The sequence below is a fragment of the Rana temporaria genome, chromosome 2 (genome assembly GCF_905171775.1).
Source record: "Rana temporaria chromosome 2, aRanTem1.1, whole genome shotgun sequence".
NCBI lineage: Eukaryota > Metazoa > Chordata > Amphibia > Anura > Ranidae > Rana > Rana temporaria.
This window is the reverse complement of record NC_053490.1, coordinates 531,828,125-531,851,154: the sequence shown is the minus strand read 5'-3', so window position 1 is coordinate 531,851,154 and position 23,030 is coordinate 531,828,125. Positions and strand designations below refer to the sequence as shown.

The window sequence follows — 23,030 nt, the reverse complement described above, 5'->3', positions numbered from 1 at the left end:
AGAGTCGAGGTCCCAGTGGAGCCCCAGCTGACGTTGTAGGACTGGAACTAATTCCTCTAATGGGGTCACACAGAGACATGTCAACCTGGTAGGGGGGGGGGGCAGATCCTTCCCAATATTACCCAAAACAAGATATTTTAGGTGGAGCTGGGTTTTAACTCTTAGAAAAGGGGAGCACACTACAGGAATGCAATGCAAAGAGAAAGGCATGTGATGACAAACGGGCCCTGTGTGGCTCTGAAACATTGCACTAAACCGTTTTGTGATGTGATCATTCTTTGAATAAAAACTGTTTGGAAGAAATTGATGATCCCACTGATACCAACAATGGGACACTATTCCTTCCACTGATACCAATGATGGGACACTATTCCTTCCACTGATACCAATGATGGGACACTATTCATCCCACTGATACCAACAATGGGACACTATTCCTTCCACTGATACCAATGATGGGACACTATTCCTTCCACTGATACCAATGATGGGACACTATTCCTCCCACTGATACCAATGATGGGACACTATTCCTCCCACTGATACCAATGATGGGACACTATTCCTCCCACTGATACCAACAACGGGGCACTATTCCTTCCACTGATACCAATGATGGGACACTATTCCTCCCACTGATACCAATGATTTGGGACTATTCCTCCCACTGATGCCAACGATGGGGCACTATTCCTCCCACTAATACCAATGATAAACTACATTACACCTGTGGTCAATAGGAGGAGGACTAGTGCCCTTATCATTGGTGTTAGTCGGAGAAATAGTGTCCCCATCATTGGTATTAGTGGGAGGAATAGTGTCCCTTTTACTCCCACTGACCACCAAGCCTGATGCATTTTTTACTCCCACTGGCCCACTAAAGTTTGAAAGACAGTGGGCCATATTCTTATAGATCTCCGGCGGCGTAACGTATGTCCTTTACGTTACTCCTCCACAAGTTTAACTGGCAAGTGCCTGATTCCCAAACCACTTACCTGTAAACTTGCGGCGGCGTAGCGTAAAGTCCACCAGCGCAAGCACTCCTAATTCAAATGATCCTGGTAGGGGGCGTGGATCATTTAAATTAGGCGCGCTCCCGCGCCGATCGTAATGCGCATGCTCCGTCGGGTAAATTACCCTACGTGCATTGCGCTAAATGACGTCTCACGGACGTTATTTGTTTTGACGGTAACGTAAATGGCGTCCATCGCCATTCACGGATGACTTACGCAAATGACGTTACATTTTCAAATTTCGACGCGGGAACGACGGCCATACTTAACATTGAGTACGCCACCTAGGGGGCATGTTTATCTTTACGCCGCGTATCGCTTAAGGAAACGACGTAAAATCACTACAACGGGCAAGCGTACGTTAGAGAATCGGCGTGACTAGTCATTTGCATATTCTACGCTGACCGCAAAGGAAACGCCACCTAGCGGTCAGCGTAGATATTGCAGCCTAAGATACAACGGCGCAGGCCGTCGTATCTTAGGCACGTTTAAGTGTATCTCAGTTTGAGAATACACTTAAACATACGACGGGCTTAGATTCGGACTTACGTCGGCGTATCTGCTGATACGCCGGCGTAAATTCTTTGAGAATATGGCCCAGTAAGCTGGCCCTTTGTTGAGAAAGTTTGGACACCCCTGTTCTATATCCTAGCTCTGGAAGAAGTGAATGCACCAACACGGCAATGAATCTTGTTTATCCCATGATGAGCTGACACTCCTACAAACCTTCGTCCCCCGTCACCTCCTTCTTCTTGGTACGTTTGATTTTCTTCTTAAAGACTTTGGTAAGAAAAGTGTCAAATTTGTTTTTCTCGCCCAGTGAGGTCTGGAAGGTGGCATGTAAGGTCTTTTCCTTCTCCTGCAGCTTCACAATGTCCTTCCTCTTCGTCTCCAGCTGCTGCAGATAATCCTCGGACTTCCTCTATGGAGAACCCAAAGAAAGTCCATATACAATGCTAAAGAAGTCTGTTCCCTTGTCTGGCTGGTCTTAGCTCTGTATACCCAGTGTGGTCACTATTCACCTTCCTGGCTGGTCTTAGCTCTGTATACCCAGTGTGGTCACTGTTCACCTTCCTGGCTGGTCTTAGCTCTGTATACCCAGTGTGGTCACTATTCACCTTCCTGGCTGGTCTTAGCTCTGTATACCCAGTGTGGTCACTATTCACCTTCCCGGCTGGTCTTAGCTCTGTATACCCAGTGTGGTCACTGTTCACCTTCCTGGCTGGTCTTAGCTCTGTATACCCAGTGTGGTCACTATTCACCTTCCTAAATGATCTTAGCTCTGTATACCCAGTGTGGTCACTCTTCACCTTCCTGGTTGACGTCAGCTCTGTATACCCAGTGTGGTCACTGTTCACCTTCCCGGCTGGTCTTAGCTCTGTATACCCAGTGTGGTCACTATTCACCTTCCTGGCTGGTCTTAGCTCTGTATACCCAGTGTGGTCACTATCCACCTTCCTGGCTGGTCTTAGCTCTGTATACCCAGTGTGGTCACTATTCACCTTCCTGGCTGGTCTTAGCTCTGTATACCCAGTGTGGTCACTATTCACCTTCCTGGCTGGTCTTAGCTCTGCATACCCAGTGTGGTCACTATTCACCTTCCTGGCTGGTCTTAGCTCTGTATACCCAGTGTGGTCACTATTCACCTTCCCGGCTGGTCTTAGCTCTGTATACCCAGTGTGGTCACTATTCACCTTCCTGGCTGGTCTTAGCTCTGTATACCCAGTGTGGTCACTATTCACCTTCCTGGCTGGTCTTAGCTCTGTATACCCAGTGTGGTCAATATTCACCTTTCCGGCTGGTCTTAGCTCTGTATACCCAGTGTGGTCACTATTCACCTTCCTGGCTGGTCTTAGCTCTGTATACCCAGTGTGGTCACTATTCACCTTCCTGGCTGGTCTTAGCTCTGTATACCCAGTGTGGTCACTGTTCACCTTCCTGGCTGGTCTTAGCTCTGTATACCCAGTGTGGTCACTATTCACCTTCCTGGCTGGTCTTAGCTCTGCATACCCAGTGTGGTCACTATTCACCTTCCTGGCTGGTCTTAGCTCTGTATACCCAGTGTGGTCACTGTTCACCTTCCTGGCTGGTCTTAGCTCTGTATACCCAGTGTGGTCACTGTTCACCTTCCCGGCTGGTCTTAGCTCTGTATAACCAGTGTGGTCACTATTCACCTTCCCGGCTGGTCTTAGCTCTGTATACCCAGTGTGGTCACTATTCACCTTCCTGGCTGGTCTTAGCACTGTATACCCAGTGTGGTCACTATTCACTGTCCTGGCCGGTCTTAGCTCTGTATACCCAGTGTGGTCACTATTCACCTTCCTGGCTGGTCTTAGCTCTGTATACCCAGTGTGGTCACGGTTCACCTTCCTGGCTGGTCTTAGCTCTGTATACCCAGTGCGGTTACCGTTCACCTTCCTGGCTGGTCTTAGCTCTGTATACCCAGTGTGGTCACTATTCACCTTCCCGGCCGGTCTTAGCTCTGTATACCCAGTGTGGTCACTATTCACCTTCCCGGCTGGTCTTAGCTCTGTATACCCAGTGTGGTCACTATTCACCTTCCTGGCTGGTCTTAGCTCTGTATAGCCAGTGTGGTCACTATTCACCTTCCCGGCTGGTCTTAGCTCTGTATACCCAGTGTGGTCACTGTTCACCTTCCCGGCCGGTCTTAGCTCTGTATACCCAGTGTGGTCACTATTCACCTTCCCGGCTGGTCTTAGCTCTGTATACCCAGTGTGGTCACTATTCACCTTCCTGGCTGGTCTTAGCTCTGTATAGCCAGTGTGGTCACTATTCACCTTCCCGGCTGGTCTTAGCTCTGTATACCCAGTGTGGTCACTGTTCACCTTCCTGGCTGGTCTTAGCTCTGTATACCCAGTGTGGTCACGGTTCACCTCCCCGGCTGGTCTTAGCTCTGTATACCCAGTGTGGTCACTATTCACCTTTCTGGCTGGTCTTAGCTCTGTATACCCAGTGTGGTCACTATTCACCTTCCTGGCTGGTCTTAGCTCTGTATACCCAGTGTGGTCACTATTCACCTTTCTGGCTGGTCTTAGCTCTGTATACCCAGTGTGGTCACTATTCACCTTCCTGGCTGGTCTTAGCTCTGTATACCCAGTGTGGTCACTATTCACCTTCCCGGCTGGTCTTAGCTCTGTATACCCAGTGTGGTCACTATTCACCTTCCTGGCTGGTCTTAGCTCTGTATAGCCAGTGTGGTCACTGTTCACCTTCCTGGCTGGTCTTAGCTCCGTATAACCAGCGTGGTCACTGTTCACCTTCCTGGCTGGTCTTAGCTCTGTATACCCAGTGTGGTCACTGTTCACCTTCCTGGCTGGTCTTAGCTCTGTATAACCAGTGTGGTCACTGTTCACCTTCCCGGCTGGTCTTAGCTCTGTATACCCAGTGTGGTCACTATTCACCTTCCCGGCTGGTCTTAGCTCTGTATACCCAGTGTGGTCACTCTTCACCTTTCTGGCTGGTCTTAGCTCTGTATACCCAGTGTGGTCACTATCCACCTTCCTGGCTGGTCTTAGCTCTGTATACCCAGTGTGGTCACTATTCACCTTCCTGGCTGGTCTTAGCTCTGTATACCCAGTGTGGTCACTATTCACCTTCCTGGCTGGTCTTAGCTCTGTATACCCAGTGTGGTCACTATTCACCTTCCTGGCTGGTCTTAGCTCTGTATACCTAGTGTGGTCACTATTCACCGTCCTGGCTGGTCTTAGCTCTGTATACCTAGTGTGGTCACTATTCACCGTCCTGGCTGGTCTTAGCTCTGTATAACCAGTGCGGTTACCGTTCACCTTCGACTCACCTTCATGTCTTCCAGCTCAGAGACTCGGTCGCTGACCTTCTCCTGCAGAATGTCTTCTCTCTTCTCATATTCCTTCAGCAGCATCAGCTCCTCGAAAAGAGTGATGTGTCGGAGGTCGGCCAATTTCATTTGTACGTCCAGCTGCAGCTTCTTGTGTCGCAGGAGGCGGAGCTCGGCGTCAAAGCTGATCACCAGGTCGTTTATCTGCATGCAAGAAAGTATGTCGCTTAAATGAGCTGGTCCAGTCCAACATAAGAATGTTGGGCCAGATTCTTGTAGAATCTGCGGCGGCGTAGCGTAAGCCATTTACACTACGCCGCCGCAACTTACTGGAGCAAGTGCCATATTCTCCAAGCACTTGCTCCGTAATTTGCGTCGGCGTAGTGTAATTGGCGTAAGGCCGCGTAACTCAAAGGGGGCGGCTTGTATTTAAATTAAGCGCGCCCCCGCGCCGATCGAACTACGCATGCGCCGGGCGGAAAAATCGCCCAGTGCGCATGCTCCAGTTCACGACGGAAAACGTCAATGACGCTCACGTCGAAAAGGTCGTGGAAGAAATGAAAAGAGGTCACCACCGGCTGGTAAAAAGGTATTTTTTGGTGCATGGTCATGAGTTCTCAAGTGAGTGTGTATATAAGGGGTGTCCTCTAGAGGGGATTACACTGCTGGGCTCTGATGAAGTGGCTTTGAGCTTCGAAACGTGTCAGCCGGCAGTGACCTCTTTTCATTTCTTCCATGATCTGTTGGAGTGTGGTTCGAGGGTAATCTACTACAGCTGATGTCGATTAAGCCTATACTGTGATTCTTTCTACCACTATTGTGAGTAGGTGTTTTATATATTTTATGTATTAAATTTGGTATAACCGTAACACACTAGGCTGGTGCGCCTTTGTCTTTTCTTCTTTTTGTTATGATTATGCATTGCGTGGAGAAGCAAAGAGACTCAGTGATGACATCAGGAGAAAGCCAGCAATTACAAATGCTTTCGCAAAGAAAATCCTTAATACATGTATAAAAACACAATAAAATAGATGCTAACGTGTTTCAGCTATGCAGCCTTCCTCATAGACGAAACATGTTAGCATCTACTGTATTGTGTTTTTAGTTTTTCTACTGTATTTTTTTTTCTATTGTATTGTGTTGTGTTGTGTTTTTATACATGTAGCCAATAAAGGATTTTCTCTGTGTTGCCGGCTTTCATCTGATCATTACTTATTATTTTGGGAGTTGACCACCCTAGCCAAAGCACCGGTCTCCTGCTCCTGGATCTTAGACACAGGGGTAGAGCTTGGGTAAATTTCATTATCGGTGATGACATCACTGAGTCTAAAATATGTCTAAAATAAGGTATGTAAACAATAGGGGGGAATCAAATTATGGGACAATGACCCAAAATATACCACTAAGGCAACAAAGAAGAACCACACTAAGGCCATTGAGTGGCCAAGCCAGTCTCCAGACCTTAATCCTATCGAAAGTTTATGGAGCGAGCTGAAACTTCCAGTTGCCAAGCGACAGCCAAGAAACCTTAAAGAGGAACTGCAGTCTGCTCAAATAACTTGTAATAAAAACACCTTTGCCATTCTGAAGCTTCCCTCCAACCACTTTGCATACTGTATTATTTTATATATACTGTGATTATGTACTTCCCAAATATGCTGCAGAAATCTCCCTCCACTGAGTCTGGCTGCAACCATTTTAGCCACTTGCTGACTGCCTAACGTACATTTACATTGGCAGAAAGGCACGGGCAGGCAAAGCAACGTACCTGTACGTTGCTTTAAAAACTGCTGCCTAGCAGGCGCGCTCAAGCTCCTCGACCGTGCCCGCGGGACCTGCGGACTCGATGTCTGCCGGTGTCCCGCAATCATGTTACGGGGGCAGAACGGGGAGATGTAAACAAAGCATTTCCCTGTTCTGCCTAGTGACAGGACACTGATCGTCTGCTCCCTGTCATTGGGAGCGGTGATCAGTGTCTTATCACTTGTAACCCACCCCCCCCCCCACACACTTAGAATCACTCCCTAGGACACACTTAACCCCTTCCTCGCCCCAATGTTTAACCCCTTCCCTGCCAGTGTCATTTACACAGTAATCAGTGCATTTTTATAGCACTGATCGCTGTATAAATTACAATGGTCCCAAAATAACATCAAAAGTGTCCGATGTGTCCGCCATAATGTCGCAGTCACGATAAAAATCACTGATCGCCGCCATTACTAGTAAAAAAAAAAATGAATAATTGAAATGCCATAAAGCTATCCCCTTATTTTGTAGACGCTATAACTTTTGCGGAAACCAATCAATATACGCTTTTTGCGATTTTTTTTTTACCAAAAATATGTAGAAGAATACGTATCGGCCTAAACTGAGGAAAAAATATATTTTTTTATATATTTTTGGGGGATATTTACTATAGCAAAAAAAATGTATTTTTTTCAAAACTGTCACTCTATTTTTGTTTATAGCGCAAAAAAAAAAAAAAACGCAGAGGTGATCAAATACCACCAAAAGAAATCTCTATTTGTGGGAAAAAAATTAAGTTAATTTTGTTTGGGAGCCACGTCGCACGACCGCGCAATTGTCAGTTAAAGCGACGCAGTGCCGAATCGCAAGAAGTGCTCTGGTCAGGAAGGGGGGGGGGGGGGGGTAAATACATTTTTCCGGGGCTGAAGTGTTTAAATAAATATATATATATATATATATATATATATATATATATATATTTTTATATATATATATATATATATATATATATATATATATATATATATATATATATATATATATATATATATATATATATCTATATAGATTGTGGGGCAGATCCACAAAGAATTTACGACGGCGTATCTATTGATACGCCGCGTAATTTCAAAGTTCCCGCGTCGTATCTTTGTTTTGTATCCACAAAACAAGATACAACGGAATGAGGGATCGATCCGACAGGCGTACGTCTTAGTACGCCGTCGGATCGTAGGTGTATATTTACTCTGGCCGCTAGGTGGCGTTTCCGTCGAATTCCGCGTCGAGTATGCAAATTAGCTAGATACGGCGATCCACGAACGTACGTCCGGGCGGCGCATTTTTTTATGTCGTTTGCGTTCGGCTTCTTTCGGCGTATAGTTAAAGCTGCTATATGGTGGCGTACTCAATGTTAAGTATGGCCGTCGTTCCCGCGTTGAAATTTTAATTTTTTACGTCTTTCGCGAATAGGGATTTGCGTAGAATGACGTCACCGTCATAAGCATTGGCTTGTTCCGGTTTAATTTTGAGTATGCGCACCGGGATACCTCCACGGATGGGTCACGACGTATTTACATAAAACACGCCCCCATCACATCGATTTGAATTGCGCGCCCTTACGCCACCAAAGATACACTACGCCGCCGTAACTTACGACGTGGATTCTTTGAGGATTCGAAAAAAAATAAGTAAGTTACGGCGGCGTAGTGTATCTTAGATACGCTACGCCCGGCGGATAAATGCGCCGCTGTACGTGGATCTGCCCCTATATATATATATATATAAAAAGATATATACATATATATATATATATATATATATATATATATATATATATATATATATATATAGATATATATAAAAATCTATATATCTATCTCTATATATCTATTTCTATCTATATATATATATATATGTCCCCCCCTATTAGTTATGATGGGTGGACGTACCTGTTTAATGATGTTTTTCTGCCTATAGAGATTTTGAATTTCCTCGATCCGAATCATCTCCTTCTCCAGCTCTGACAGTTCTGCGTCCTCCTGGCTTCCGGCAGACGTGTCGCGGTAGGACCTGACGGTCGTTGTGGTAGATGGCCTTGAAGACCAGGCCTGCTTAACTGCAGCTTGCTGTTGCGCTCCAAAGCCCTCGAAGGCTCCGAATCCCCCTCCTTCCGCCACCCGCGGGGCCTGGGCCTGCTTGGCTTGCTCCTGTTTGAATTTTTGGAGGGTTTCGCTGTCATACTGGAACTTCCTCTCGGGATTCTCGTCGGGGTGCATTGATGGCACGTTGGGGATGGGGAGATGTTTGGAAGGGTCCAGCATGGACTGGATGACTTTCAGCTCCACCACTAAACTCTTCATTTGTTCCATGGTCTCCACCTTGAAATCTCGCAGCTCTAGGATGGAGAGGTTCATGGCCGACTTTTGCTCATGGATCTGTATGGGGGGGGGGGGGACAAAAAAGTAAAAATGATAAAGGCCACACAAGGGTGTGATGGACAGAGGAGAGAAGAGGAAGAACCAGTGGCCCGGATTCAGGTAGATTTGCGCATTTTTTACGGAGGCGCAGGGCAACGTTTTTGCCCTGCGCCCCCGCAAATTTACTGCGCTGCCCTTGATTCATGGAGCAGTAGCTCCGTAAATTGCGTGGGCGCGCCGGCAAAATGCCCAGCGTAAGCGCGCGCAATTTAAATGATCCCGTAGGGGGCGGGAATCATTTAAATTATGCGCGTTTCCGTGCCGATCGTAGAGCGCATGCTCCGTCGGGAAACTTTCCCGACGTGCATTGCGGCAAATGACGTCGCAAGGACGTCATTTGCTTCAAAGTGAACGTGAATGGCGTCCAGCGCCATTCAGGAATCACTTACGCAAACTACGTAAATTTGAAATTTCGCGATGCGGGAACGACGGGTATACGTAACATTGGCTGCCCCTGCTAATAGCAGGGGCAGCCTTGCGCGAAAACCGCCGTACGGAAACAACGTAAACTGCGTACGCAGGGCTCACGTAACATTGTGAATCGGCGTTAGTATGCAATTTGCATACTATACGCTGAGCACAACGGGAACGCCACCTAGCGGCCATCGCAAGAATGCAGCCTAAGATATGCGGGCATAAGAGCCTTATGACGCGCATATCTTAGGCTGCAGTCGGCGTAACGAGGTTCCTGAATCAGGAGCACTCGTTACGCCGGGGCAAGTAAGCAATTACGCTGTGTAACTATGGTTACACAGGCGCAATTGCTTCTTGAATCCGGGCCAGTGAAATCAAAATCATAGCAGATTAAAAACTTTGGCTTTAAATCGGTATTAAACCAAAAACTAAAAATGTGATATATTGCCGCTTACCAATCCATTAGATGTGGCGGCTGCATTACTTTTGATGTTTGTTTTCCCCTCTGTTTTCACCTGGTGATCTGGCCAGTAACACACCTCCTGTATTAGAACGCCCCCCCCCACTCTGGATGAAGTAGCACAGGGGGCACATTTGGACAGTAGCATTGCCATCAGTCTGGGGGGAGGTCGGTGTTAAATGGACTAGCAGATTTAGATACACTACCGGGCACTTTCACCCCCTCCTGCCCAGGCCAATTTCCAGTTTTTAGCGCTATCGCACTTTGAATGACAATTGCGCAGTCATGCAACACTGTACCCCAACAAAAAATGTATACATTTTTTTGATGTCTTTGATTTTTTGTCTTTGATTTTCGATGTCTGTCGATAGAGATTTTTTTTGGTGGCATTTAATGGGGTTTTTTTTTGTTGCTAAACAAACTATAAAAGACCGTAAATGTTGGGAAAAAAGTAATGTTTTCTTAGTTTCTGTTATAAAATTTTGTAAATAATTTTTCTCCTTCACTGATGGGCTGCGCTGATGGGCAATAATGAGGCAGCACTGATGGCCAATGATTGGCAATGATGAGGCAGCACTGATGAGGCAGCACTGATGACGGGGCACTGATGAGGCATCAATGATGGGCACTGATGAGGCAGCACTGATGGGAACTGATGAGGCATCACTGATGGGCAATGATTGGGAATGATGAGGCAGCACTGATGAGGCAGCACTGATGGGGCACTGATGAGACAGCAATGATGGGCACTGATGAGGCAGCACTGATGGGAACTGATGAGGCAGCACCGATGGGAACTGATGAGGCAGCACTAATGAGGTGGCACTGATGGGTTGCACTGATAGGTGGCACCGATTGTCACTCATGAGGATGCACCGATTGGCACTGATGAGGATATAGGCGACGCCGAGAGGTGGCAATGATGGGCACTGATAGGCGACAATGATAGCTGGCACGGATAGGAATCACTGATAGACACTGACAGGCAGCACTAATAGGCACTGTTGGGGCTGCACTGATCATCAGGAAACATATGATCTTGTGTGGATTTGCCGGTTATCAGCTCTCCTCTGATCACTTACTGTCAGCATGAGAAGAAGAATGCCGATAACCAGCAAATCCTGTTTACAGTGATCAGCTGTGATTGGACACAGCTGGTCACATTGTAAAGAGCCGCTGTGATTGGATCTGTAACAGGAGTCACTTTTGGGCACAGATTGAGCCAGGAGATGGGGTACACATGTTGGATTGTTTTGGCGTGGACAGTGATTTACAGTATATCCCTTAATGCCTGCAAAGAATATTCTATGACTCATTTCTATGCTTAGCCCTGACTAGTGACATGCTAATTGAGTCAGGGCTCCTGGAAGACATTCCATTGTCCTTGTGTAAAGGTGTTAACCCAGGTCTGCTCCCAGAACTCTAATTATGCATGCTAAATACTGTTTATGTGTGATAACACTGTCTACAGCATGTTGATGATCAGAGGTGTGAATAGGTGTCAAGCTGTATGCGGAGACGAAACGTCTGCCTAGGGAACTCAGTGGGTGAAGGTGTTTTGTTGTTATTAATTAAGGAATGTTTAGTAATTAGCCTTAGTGTGTGATTAGGGGGGTGGAGATCTCATTGTTGCTTTAATGCCTTGTACTGTATAAAAAAATGAGAAGAAACCATTAAAGTATCATTACATTTGAAACCAGAAGCACAGAGCTGTGTCTCGTGTCTGGGGGGAATTCTTATGGATCAGGTCCTGTTGGTTGGAGTGTCGATAAGCTGTCGTGACTGGGATGGAAGGTCGTAAACGGTTCTGTGATCAGCTGTATTCAAAGGACATGGCAATCAGATCCCAGTCGATGCGTGCCGCGGGGGCGCGCGGGAAGCGCAAAAATGGAAGCGCAAAAATGGGAGGATGTCAATAGAAGCCCTCCCGGGAAACACGCGACTGCGCTATAGCCGTCATTTGGCTATAGCGCGGTCGTGAAGAGGTTAAAGGCAATTACAGTTTTTTTTTCTTTACCTACACTAGTTGCACACTAGAGGGCGCTACATACAGTATGTGTATCAAGCCTATCAAAGATGAAATGGCCAAAGACAGTATATATGCTACAGGTGGTTGGAGAATGGGCATGCGCAGCAGGAGACATAGATTTGGGACACATTAGATGAGCTTTCTAGGAAATCATCACCATTACAGTCCCTTTAGCAATCACTGCTCCTACATCTGGGGTCCAAGGACTCCAAAACAAGTTCTGAGGACCCACAATATGGCAGCAGGTCGGGCACCGGTGATATACGTACAATACTCTCCAGCATTGCCAGCTCGTTCCTCTTCTGCTCCGCATTGATACGCAGATGTTCCGGGACCGTGTAGTCCTCCGCCGTCTTCAGTTTAAGGTCCCCCATGTTTTCTTTGGCGTTTTTTATCGCCAGAACATCCTGCGGATCCTCGTAGTCCTCGCTGGGTTTAGTCTTGTATCTGGAGAGGAACAATATGGTGGTCATTCTGATGTCACTGTAAAGCCATAACATTATAGATATCGTCCCCCTCCCCTCCCGCCGTGCTTTTCCCGCCCCTGCCATCAGCGAACCGGAGAAGGGATCCGCCGGCCCCTGGATGCTGACCATAGAGATTTCCGGTGGGCCAAAGGGTCCCTGAAGTCTCTATGAGCGTTCGGAGGGTGGGCGCGGTCACGCCCGACTTCTGCATTTGACAAAATGGTGGCAAGGGGGTTAAATACATGAAACATGATTTGATTCCAAGAGCGAGAGCCAGCGGTGTAAGTGGGTCATGCCGTCTGTCTAACTTTTGGAGTTTGCTGACGGAAGGTTGCAGCCCCATAAGCATGCTAAACCTCTTTAACCCCCTTTGCGTCTGCACCTCTTGAGCCCTTTAAGAGGTTTCAGATGCCGGGAGGCGGGGTTTATGAACATGTGACCACTGTGATTGGCTGATCACAAAAAGCGATCGGGAGCTTTCCATTAGCCTTCCACCGTCCACTGCCCTACTGACACTGTCCATGCTCGACTAATACCATCCAATGCGCTACTGACACCGTCCACTGCTCTACCGACACCGTCCCCTGCTCTACTGACACCGTCCACTGCTCTACTGACACCGTCCCCTGCTCTACTGACACCGTCCCCTGCTCTACTGACACCGTCCACTGCTCTACTGACACCATCCACGCTCAACTAATACTGTCCACTGCGCTACTGACACTGTCCCCTGCCCTACTGTCACCATCTACTGCTCTACTGACACCGTCCACTGCCCTACTGTCACCATCCACTGCTCTACTGACACCGTCCACTGCCCTACTGTCACCATCCACTGCTCTACTGACTGACACCGTCCACTGCCCTACTGACTGACACCGTCCACTGCCCTACTGACTGACACCGTCCACTGCTCTACTGACTCACACCGTCCACTGCCCTACTGACACCGTCCACTGCTCTACTGACACCGTCCACTGCTCTACTGACACCGTCCACTGCTCTACTGACACCGTCCACTGCCCTACTGTCACCATCCACTGCTCTACTGTCACCATCCACTGCTCTACTGACTGACACCGTCCACTGCCCTACTGACACCGTCCACTGCTCTACTGACACCGTCCACTGCCCTACTGTCACCATCCACTGCTCTACTGACACTGTCCACTGCCCTACTGTCACCATACACTGCCCTACTGACACCATCCACTGCCCTACTGACACCATCCACTGCTCTACTGACTGACAACGTCCACTGCTCTACTGACTCACACCGTCCACTGCCCTACTGTCACCATCCACTGCTCTACTGACTGACACCGTCCACTGCCCTACTGACACCGTCCGCTGCCCTACTAATACAGTTCATGTTTTAATACATTTGGGATGCACACCCTAAAGCAATAGGCTACGCACACCCATGCTCCTCGCCGATTTGCGGGTGCCGGCGGACATCCACTGGCCGGCACCCACTGATTGCCTTGTGCTGTGTCTAATCTAAACAAATGGTACATAACAAATTACTTTTTGTTATTATTATTAATAATTTGTTCTGTTCCATTAGTTATTTTGGATAATTCGTAACCTCAGATCAATTTGTATTCGTTACGTTCACTAACAGCCAAATTTGATAGGAAATTCCAATACCTATAATTTAATAGTTATTTATTATTGGTTTGTTAGTTATTATTTAGAATTTTCAGGTTTTCTTTATTATTTTTCGATTTTCGAATTTCTGAATCTTAGAATTTCAAAATTAAGAATTTTAGAATTTCAAAATTTTCGAACTTCTGAATTTCCAAATCTTTAAATTTTCTAATTCCAAATTTTAGAATTTTTGAATTTCAGAATTTACAAATTTTAGAAAAAAAGCAAAAAATGTATGAAACAAAAACGAACAAATTTTTCGGCAGTGCACATGTCTATGAATCATACTCGGGACTGTCAGAAACAGAACTCACAGCTTATCCCATTCTTGCTTCCTCTGGAAAATCTTTGATTTGGCCTTCTCAGCCTTTTCTATGACTTTGCGAATTCTTTCCACTTGACCTTCGGATCTCTTCCATGCCCACTGGTCGTGCTTCCGGGTCCCAAGACTGGGCTCTGTTACTACACCCACTGCCACAACACTCTGGGCCCCTATGATATAAAACACAAAATAACCAGGATTTGAAACTGATCCATGAGTATATTGGGGGCGGGGGGGGTATTAAATTGGGGGGGGGGGGGAAGGAGGGAAGACACAATATGAATATAAATTATAACACAAAAACTTTTCTCTCACTCATGGTTAGTGTTTGGCTGAAGCCATTTATTATCAATCAACGTTGTTCCACTCTTTTTAAATCTTAATGGCAACAGAAACTACCCAAATGACCCTGATCAAAAGTTTACATACCCTGGTGATTTTGGCCTGATAACATGCACACAAGTTGACACAAAGAGTTTTGAATGGCTATTAAAGGTAACCATCCTCTCCTGTGATCTGTTTGCTTGTAATTAGTGTGTGTGTATAAAAGGTCAATGAGTTTCTGGACTCTTGACAGACCCGTGCATCTTTCATCCAGTGCTGCACTGACGTTTCTGGATTCTGAGTCATGGGGAAAGCAAAAGAATTGTCAAAGGAAAGGGTAGTTGAACTGTATAAAACAGGAAAGGGATATAAAAAGATATCCAAGGAATTGAGAATGCCAATCAGCAGTGTTCAAACTCTAATCAAGAAGTGGAAAATGAGAAGTTCTGGTGAAACCAAACCACGGTCAGGTAGACCAACTAAATTTGGGCTTGGTTTACCTACTCCCCATATTGCTTTTATCCATTTTATTTTATGATTACTTTTATGTAATTTATGTTTGGTTTTTATTATAATAAACCCCAGATTATTTTTGACCTGCACCATTGGGAGCCCCTATTTTCTTTTTCCTTGCATGTCCTGCTGGATTAAGTTTTTTTGGAGTTCCACCTTTGTTCATTACTTTGTGGGCGTTGGTTCTTTTTATTTGTAACACCTGCCGGAAGGAAAAGAGCTATCACGGTTCTCCTGGTCCATTCCTGTCATTTGGATTGCCATCTACCCAGTGAGAGGTTTCCAGCGAATGATTGTCGAGTTCCAGGGTGGTCAAGCTCGTAGCCCTTCAGAATCAGCAGACCGGTCAACCTTTTTGTTTGGGAGCTTTCATGCCTGTATGATCTACTGTCGTTGATGGTTAGATCCACCAGTTCCGGTAAGGGTATTCCATTCATTACATCTTCTTCTTAGAGCGTGAAGGAATTTTGGCTCCATGATGATCTATATACAGCATATATCTCCAGTATATATTGATGGACACTGTTTCACATTATTTATTCACTTCTATGGACTTTTTGTTCAATTTGTTCATTTTGTTCCAGTTGCTCAGTTGAGTTTTTTACATTACCACTAGCGCTACATTTACACTTACCACTTAATTTAATTTTGTCACATTGCTGTGTAGCATCTCACTTTGTTTAGATACGCGCAGGCACGGACTGGCCATTGGGACTACCGGGAGATGGCTCAGTGGGCCGGTCAGGTGCAGTCCTCGAGCCGCTCCTCTCTGACAGTGAGTAATTGTGATTTCACTCCTGTCAAGAGAAGCAGCAGCCGCCACTTGCTGGAGTGAGTATTAGCCTTTCTGCTCCCTCCCGCCCTATAGGGGGAGATAGACAGCCAGCAGACTTTCCTTCCTCTCTCCCCTTATCACTTGTCACTTATCACATGACTGGAGAGAGTAACAATGCTGCCTTTCTGGAGAGCTGTGAATGAGTACATGTGAGAGGGGGAGGAGAGGGGGGCACTCTGATTCAAGGGGGGGGACACACTGATGGGGGACACTTTGATGGGGGACACCCTGGTGCAATGGGGGACACTCTGATGCAAGGGGGAAACTCTGACGAGGGACACTCTAATGCAATGGGGGACACTCTAATGCAAGGGGGGCACTCTGATGCAAGGGGGAACACTCTGATGTAAGGGGGAGACACTTAAATGCAAAGGGGGCTCTCTGGTACAAGGGGGGACATTCTAATGCACGGGAGCACTCTGATGCAAGGGGGAACACTCTGATGTAAGGGAGGGACACTCTAATGCAAAGGGGGCTCTCTGGTACAAGGGGGGACTCTGATGCAAGGGGAACACTCTGATGTAAGGGGGGGACACTCTGATGCAAGGGGGGCACTCTGATGTAAGGGGGGCACTCTGATGTAAGGGGGGCACTCTGATGCAAGGGGGGCACTCTGATGCAAGGGGGGCACTCTGATGTAAGGGGGGGACACTCTGATGCAAGGGGAACACTCTGATGTAAGGGGGGGACACTCTGATGCAAGGGGGGCACTCTGATGTAAGGGGGACTCTCTGATGCAAGGGGGGACACTGAAGGGGGACACTGATGCAAGGGGGACTCTGATTGGGGACACTCTGATGCAAGAAAAACTCTGATGGGGGAGACTCTGATTGGGAATACTCTGATACAAGGGGGGCTCTGATGCAAGGGAGACTCTCTGATGCAAGGGGGACACTTAAAATTAAAGTGGGCCGGTCTGGATGAAGTCCAGAGCCAAATTTCTGTCCCAGTCCAGCCCTGGATAAGCGCAGTATTTTTTCTTTTTTTAAATTTCAGCCACAACTGCCAGGAAAATTGTTCGGGATGCAAAGAAAATCCCACAAATAACTTCAGGTGAAATACAGGACTCTCTGAAAACATGTGGTGTGGCTGTTTCAAGATGCACAATAAGGAGACACTTGAAGAAAGATGGGCTGCATGGTCGAGTCTCCAGAAGAAACCCATTACTACGCAAATGTCACAAAGTATCCCGCTTACAATACCCCAAACAGCACAGAGACAAGACTCAAACCTTCTGCCACAAAGTCATTTGGAGTGATGAGATCAAAATTGAGCTTTTTGGCCACAACCATAAACACTACATTTGGAGATGAGACAACAAGGCCTATGATGAAAGGTCCACCATCCCTACTGTGAAACACGGAGGTGGATCACTGATGTTTTGGGGATGTGTGAGCTACAATGGCACAGGAAATGTGGTCATAATTGATGACAAGATGAATGCAGAATCTTATCAAAAAATACTGGAGGAACATTTCATTCATCAGCCAGGAAGCTGCACATGGGACGTACTTGGACATTCCAACATGACAATGATCCAAAACACAAGGCCAAGTCCACCTGTCATTGGCTACAGCAGAATAAAGTGAAGGTTCTGGAGTGGCCATCTCCGTCTCCTGACCTCAATATCATTGAGCCACTCTGGGGAGATCTCACACGTGCCGTTCATGCGAGACAGCCCAAGAATTTACAGGAACTGGAAGAGGAATGGGCAACTTTACCATCTGAGAAGATAAAGAGCCTCATCCACAAATACCACAAAACACTTCAAGCCGTCATTGATGTTATAGAGGGCAATACAAGGTATTAAGAACTGGGGTATGTAAACTTTTGCACAGGGTCATTTGGGTAGTTTCTGTTGTGATTATGATATAAAAAGAGTAAACACAGTTGATTGATAATAAATGGCTTCAGCCAAACACCAACCATGAGTGAGAGAAGTTTTGTGTTATCATTCATATTTTCTGAAAAATGGCCAAGAAATCATAAATGCTGCCAGGGTATGTAAACTTATGAGCACAACTATATATATTTATTATAAAATATATATTGTATTTTTTTTCTATTCTAATTTATTCTATTCGAATTTTGGAGGATGTTATATTGCATTCTATTCTATTGTTTTTTCTATTCTTTTATTTTCTTTTCTATAATTATCTAATATTTTCTATTCAAATGTATTCTATTTGAAATTTTAATTACATATGATGGTTATATTGTTATATTCTTTCTATTCTATTCTTTAGTTTTTCTTCTATTCTATTATATTCTGTTCTATTCTATTTTCTATTTTATTCTACTATTATTTTTTTTTCTATTCAAACTCAAATTTATTCTATTCAAAATTCGAATTTCAGAAGATGGTAATATTCATTCTATTTTATTCTATTCTATTTCTCTATTCTCTTTTATTCTTTTCTATTATAGTGGGGGTTTTTCTATTCTATACTTTTCTACAGTTTTTTTATTTTCTATTTTTCTATTATATTCCTTTATTTTCTATTCTATCCCTTTATTTTCTATACATTTGTCTCACCCTGGAAGCAGCCCATGACATCAGCAGCGCATGCGCTCTGAAGGTCCGGCATACCTTCAGAGCTTCGTGCTGGAACCGAGGGCACCCGCACACATGCACAGGGGTGACATCATAGTGTGGGAACCCAGAAGAAAGACAGAGGGAAAGATGTCTCATTGGTGACAGCACAGTGCTGGAAGGCTTGGTTCCAAGGTAAATATTTCATATTGTGCTAGTATAATAAGTAGGGTTGTCCCGATACCACTTTTTTAAGACAGAGTACAAGTACCGATACCGATACTTTAGGGTATCCCAATACTTTTTTTAATCTCATGTGACAGTGGCACATGTGTCAGTATTTTTGGCTGGCTTGAGTCGTGGCTGTTTGAATGATTTCATTGCTTTTGGATGTCAGTTTTTATGAGGAATAAAGCATAAAACAGCAGTCCGCTGGATCAGGAGGGTTATCGGCTCTGGGGGAGTCCCAGGAGGAATGTCCATAGGTCGATTGAACCATTGCTGAGCCAGTTTGATCTCTATAACTTGAGATCCACCTTAACCGGTAAGCGGCCCTTCTTATCATTTAACAATGGAAAGAAGTCCCAAGCCACAACCTGAATGTTCAAAATCACCTGTTTTATTTGAAACACTGTATGGACTTGAAAGTCAACACTGTTTATATTGGATTTGTTTTTTATGTGGTTGCGCAATTATGAACTTTTTCCCAATAAAACCTAGAAGTTGATTCGCTACCATGCACAACTGCAGCAGATTTTTCACTCTCAAGTTTTAGTAAATCAACCCCAATGTGTATAACATGAACATTTCCTGATGAGCTCTCACCTGAATCCCGGTTCTCTTTAGCCATTTCCTCTTTCTGAAAGATGTCATATCGGGTGGGCCTTCTTTTAAGGATCATCCCCTTCATCTTAAAGTGTTTCTCTGTGAGAGACAGGAGTCTGTATGTGGATACTTGATGTTCAGTGCTGATTGCACGCACCATCACTGTGTCAAACTCCACTTTATCCCGGAACCTGGCATACAACATGAAGACCTTTACTGGAAGAAAGACACAGTGTACCTGCAACTTTGGTAGGCAACCCGCCCTCCATTCTTAACACTGATGCTCTGGGATTGCAGGAATCCACAATCTGAGCTTGTCGATCCGCCATCCCAGATCAGAAGGCATGTGGGCCACGGGCCAGCGGTTGGGCACCTCTGTTTTGGTTCAATAGTTTTGAACTATGACTGTGCTTTACTGTTCCTCTCACTTACCGTATTTATCGGGGTATACCGCGCACTATGTAACCTAGAAAGGTAGTTTAAGGAAAAAAATAAAAACTTACATTTTTGCCCTACGTCCATCGGCGGCCTTGTCCGGCGTCCGTCTGCGGCCTTGCGCGGGGTCCGTCCAGCCTTGTGGGTGTCCGTCTGCGGCTTCCTTGCATGGGGTCCGTCCAGCCTTGGGGGTGTCCGTCTGCGGCTTCCTTGCACGGGGTCCGTCCAGCCTTAGGGGTGTCCGTCTGCTGCTTTGGAGGTGTCCGTCTGCAGCTTCCTCGCGGGGGCCGTCCAGCGTTGTGAGTGTCCGTTTTTGGATTTGGCGCCTTTGCCGAGCTGAGAGGAGCCAGATTTCCTGTGTGTTCGGCTCCTCTCGCGTGGCTGCGGGCGGGGCCTAGCCGAGTGCGGGCGGGGCCGAGCACGCTCGGCTCTAGGCTTCGGCGCTTGGCTCCTCTCGCGTGGCTTGCGGGCGTAGCCGAGTGCGCAGTGCACTCGGCTCGGTCTATTTCGGCAGCGCCCGGGAACAGCAGTATCAGCGTAGATCGCGCACCCACGATTTTCCTCTGATTTTAAGGGTAAAAAAGTGCGCGGTATACGCCGATAAATACGGTAATTTTCCACCAGCAGGGGTGTCTGGAGGGTGGGGTTTGGGGAGCTGGAGCCCCGAATGGGTCCCTGAAAAGCCCAGAGTCTATGAAATGCTGCATTCCATTGGTCACTGGTCAGTGTATATAGGTCAATGTATGTAGCTCAGGCAGGTTAGTGTATGTAGGTCAGCATTGATGGGCACTGGTAAGTCACAAAACTCCACTGCCCAGCCCAAAAAAGAGCCGTGCCACATACAACACCCAGCCCCCACCCCCCCACACCCCCGGTTCCGGCCTTGGACTTCGGGCTGAAGCCCCTGGTCTTTTTGCCAGCTAGCCCCTGTCCACCAGTCTACCAAGATTCAGACTCCCTATGTGGCTTTATTTCCAGTCATCATAAAAAGCTTGTGTTTGAGTGCATGGAACCATTTAGAACCAATCCCCCAAAAGGACCTTACCATCTACTGTCCTTAGCACACTCATATGGTCACATTAGGTGGAATTTGAGAAGAAACCAATAAACATGCCAGTACGTTTTTGGATTGTAGGAGGAAAATTAAGCACCTGGATAAAACCTTTACAGGCACAACATACAAATTCAAGGCAGATTGTGCCCCGGGTGGCATAAACACATGTATACTTTAGGATGACTCTTACAACCCTGCACTCATGACAGGCATGAGGCTTTTTTGACTTTGGGTGTCACACTTGTTCCTTTAGCTCAGTCATCATTTTGCAGGGGCAGGGCTCACAATCTCTGGTATTCTCTCTTCCAAAGCCAGAGCTAAAAAAAACACTTGACAGGCCCTGAAAACCAGATTCGGGAGTACTTTGGTTATTGGGTCCTTGTACAAAGTTTCTTATGGTAGCACTTTTCCTCCTTTCTTTATGACTAGAGACCCACTTCCTAGAAGAGTTCCTTCCTTCATCTTTCCTTGTGAACAAACCCCTTATTTTCCAGTTGAGCACCATCTGTCATCTCTACCCGTGACCAAAGCCCTCACTTCCTAGAGGAGCACCTTCCCTCATCTCTTCTCATGACAATGGCCCTAACCTCCAATGCAAGCACCTTCCCTCATCTCTTCTCATGACCATGGCCCTAACCTCCAATACAAGCACCTTCCCTCATCTCTTCTCATGACCATGGCCCTAACCTCCAATACAAGCACCTTCCCTCATCTCTTCTCATGACCATGGCCCTAACCTCCAATGCAAGCACCTTCATTCATCTCTCATGACCAAAGCCTGTCCTCACTTCCCAGAGTTGTACCTTATCTCATCTCCCCTCATGACCAGAACCTCTATTTCCTAGAAAGACACATTTCCTTATCCCCCTTCATGACCATTGCATTGACATCCCAAGGGACCACCCTTATTCAACTCCTGTGATGACCGGGACCAAGACCCTTGCTTCCCATAGGAGAACCTTCTCTCATCTCAAGTAATGACCATGGTGTTCACATCCCAGGGGAGCACCTTCCTTCATCTCTCATTACCATGACCCTCACTTCCCAGTGCAACACCCTCTTCTCTCCTGATGGACACGTCCTTTACATACCTGGACAGAACCTTCCAAGCCATTCACTTGTCAGGAAAGGAACCGAGTGTGAACCCCCCCCCCCCCCCCCCCCACACACACACACCCGGTTCCTTTCCTGAATGATAGAGCATTTTAAAGAAGAAGGGCCAGAAAAAAATGCTCACTTGATCCCCTCTGCAAGACACTGAACACTACTACCTATCTCCTGAATGTCCAGGAGAATTCCACTGCATGCAGTAGTAGTCCCCCCCCAGGACCATCCACCATTAATGCCATGTCAAAAATGATCTATAAAAGTCTTTAGAAAACATCTGTGTTTGCAGAGCAAGAGGAAGTTACATAGTCAGGTTGAAAAAACATCCATCCAGTTCAACCACAAAAAATAAAATAAACAAAATCGTACAATCCCATGTACCCAATTCTACACCCACAGTTGATCCAGAGGAAGGCAAAAAAACAGCAGAGCATGATCCAATTTGCTACAGCAGGGGAAAAAATTCCTTCCTGATCCCCCGAGAGGCAATCGGATTTTCCCCGGATCAACTTTACCTATAAATGTCAGTACCCAGTTATATTCTGTACATTTAGGAAAGTATCCAGACCTTTCTTATAGCAATCTACTGAGCTGGCCAGGACCACCTCTGGAGGGAGTCTATCCCACATTTTTACAGCTCTTACTGTGAAGAGACCTTTCCATATTTGGAGATGAAATCTCTTTTGAGTGCCCCCTTGTCCTCAGTGTTGACCGTAAAACGAATAACTCAACACCAGGTTCACTATATGGACCACTTATATATTTGTACATATATTCTCCTCTTCTCAAGAGTGAATAACTTCAGTTCCTCTAATCTTTCCTCATAGCTGAGCTCCTCCATGCTTCTTATCAGTTTGGTTTCCCTTCTCTGCACTTTCTCCAGTTCCCCGATATCCTTTTTGAGAACTGGTGCCCAAAACTGAACTGCATATTCCAGATGAGGTCTTACTAATGATTTGTACAGGGGCAAAATGATATCTCTGTCTCTCTGGAATCCATACCTCTCCTA

General features: G+C 46.2%; 1 protein-coding gene across 1 annotated transcript in view; it reads right to left on the bottom strand.

Moving 5' to 3' along the window:
- The window catches only part of CFAP44 (cilia and flagella associated protein 44), a 92,635-nt gene that overhangs the window by 23,919 nt on the left and 45,686 nt on the right, over positions 1-23,030 (bottom strand). The window contains exons 24-29 of the mRNA XM_040339128.1: positions 19,426-19,616; positions 14,388-14,565; positions 12,226-12,403; positions 8,526-9,011; positions 4,831-5,034; positions 1,740-1,935 (exon numbers count right to left, since the gene is read on the bottom strand). Coding sequence (XP_040195062.1) covers positions 1,740-1,935; positions 4,831-5,034; positions 8,526-9,011; positions 12,226-12,403; positions 14,388-14,565; positions 19,426-19,616 — 1,433 coding nt within the window. The remainder of the gene's footprint in view (positions 1-1,739; positions 1,936-4,830; positions 5,035-8,525; positions 9,012-12,225; positions 12,404-14,387; positions 14,566-19,425; positions 19,617-23,030) is intronic.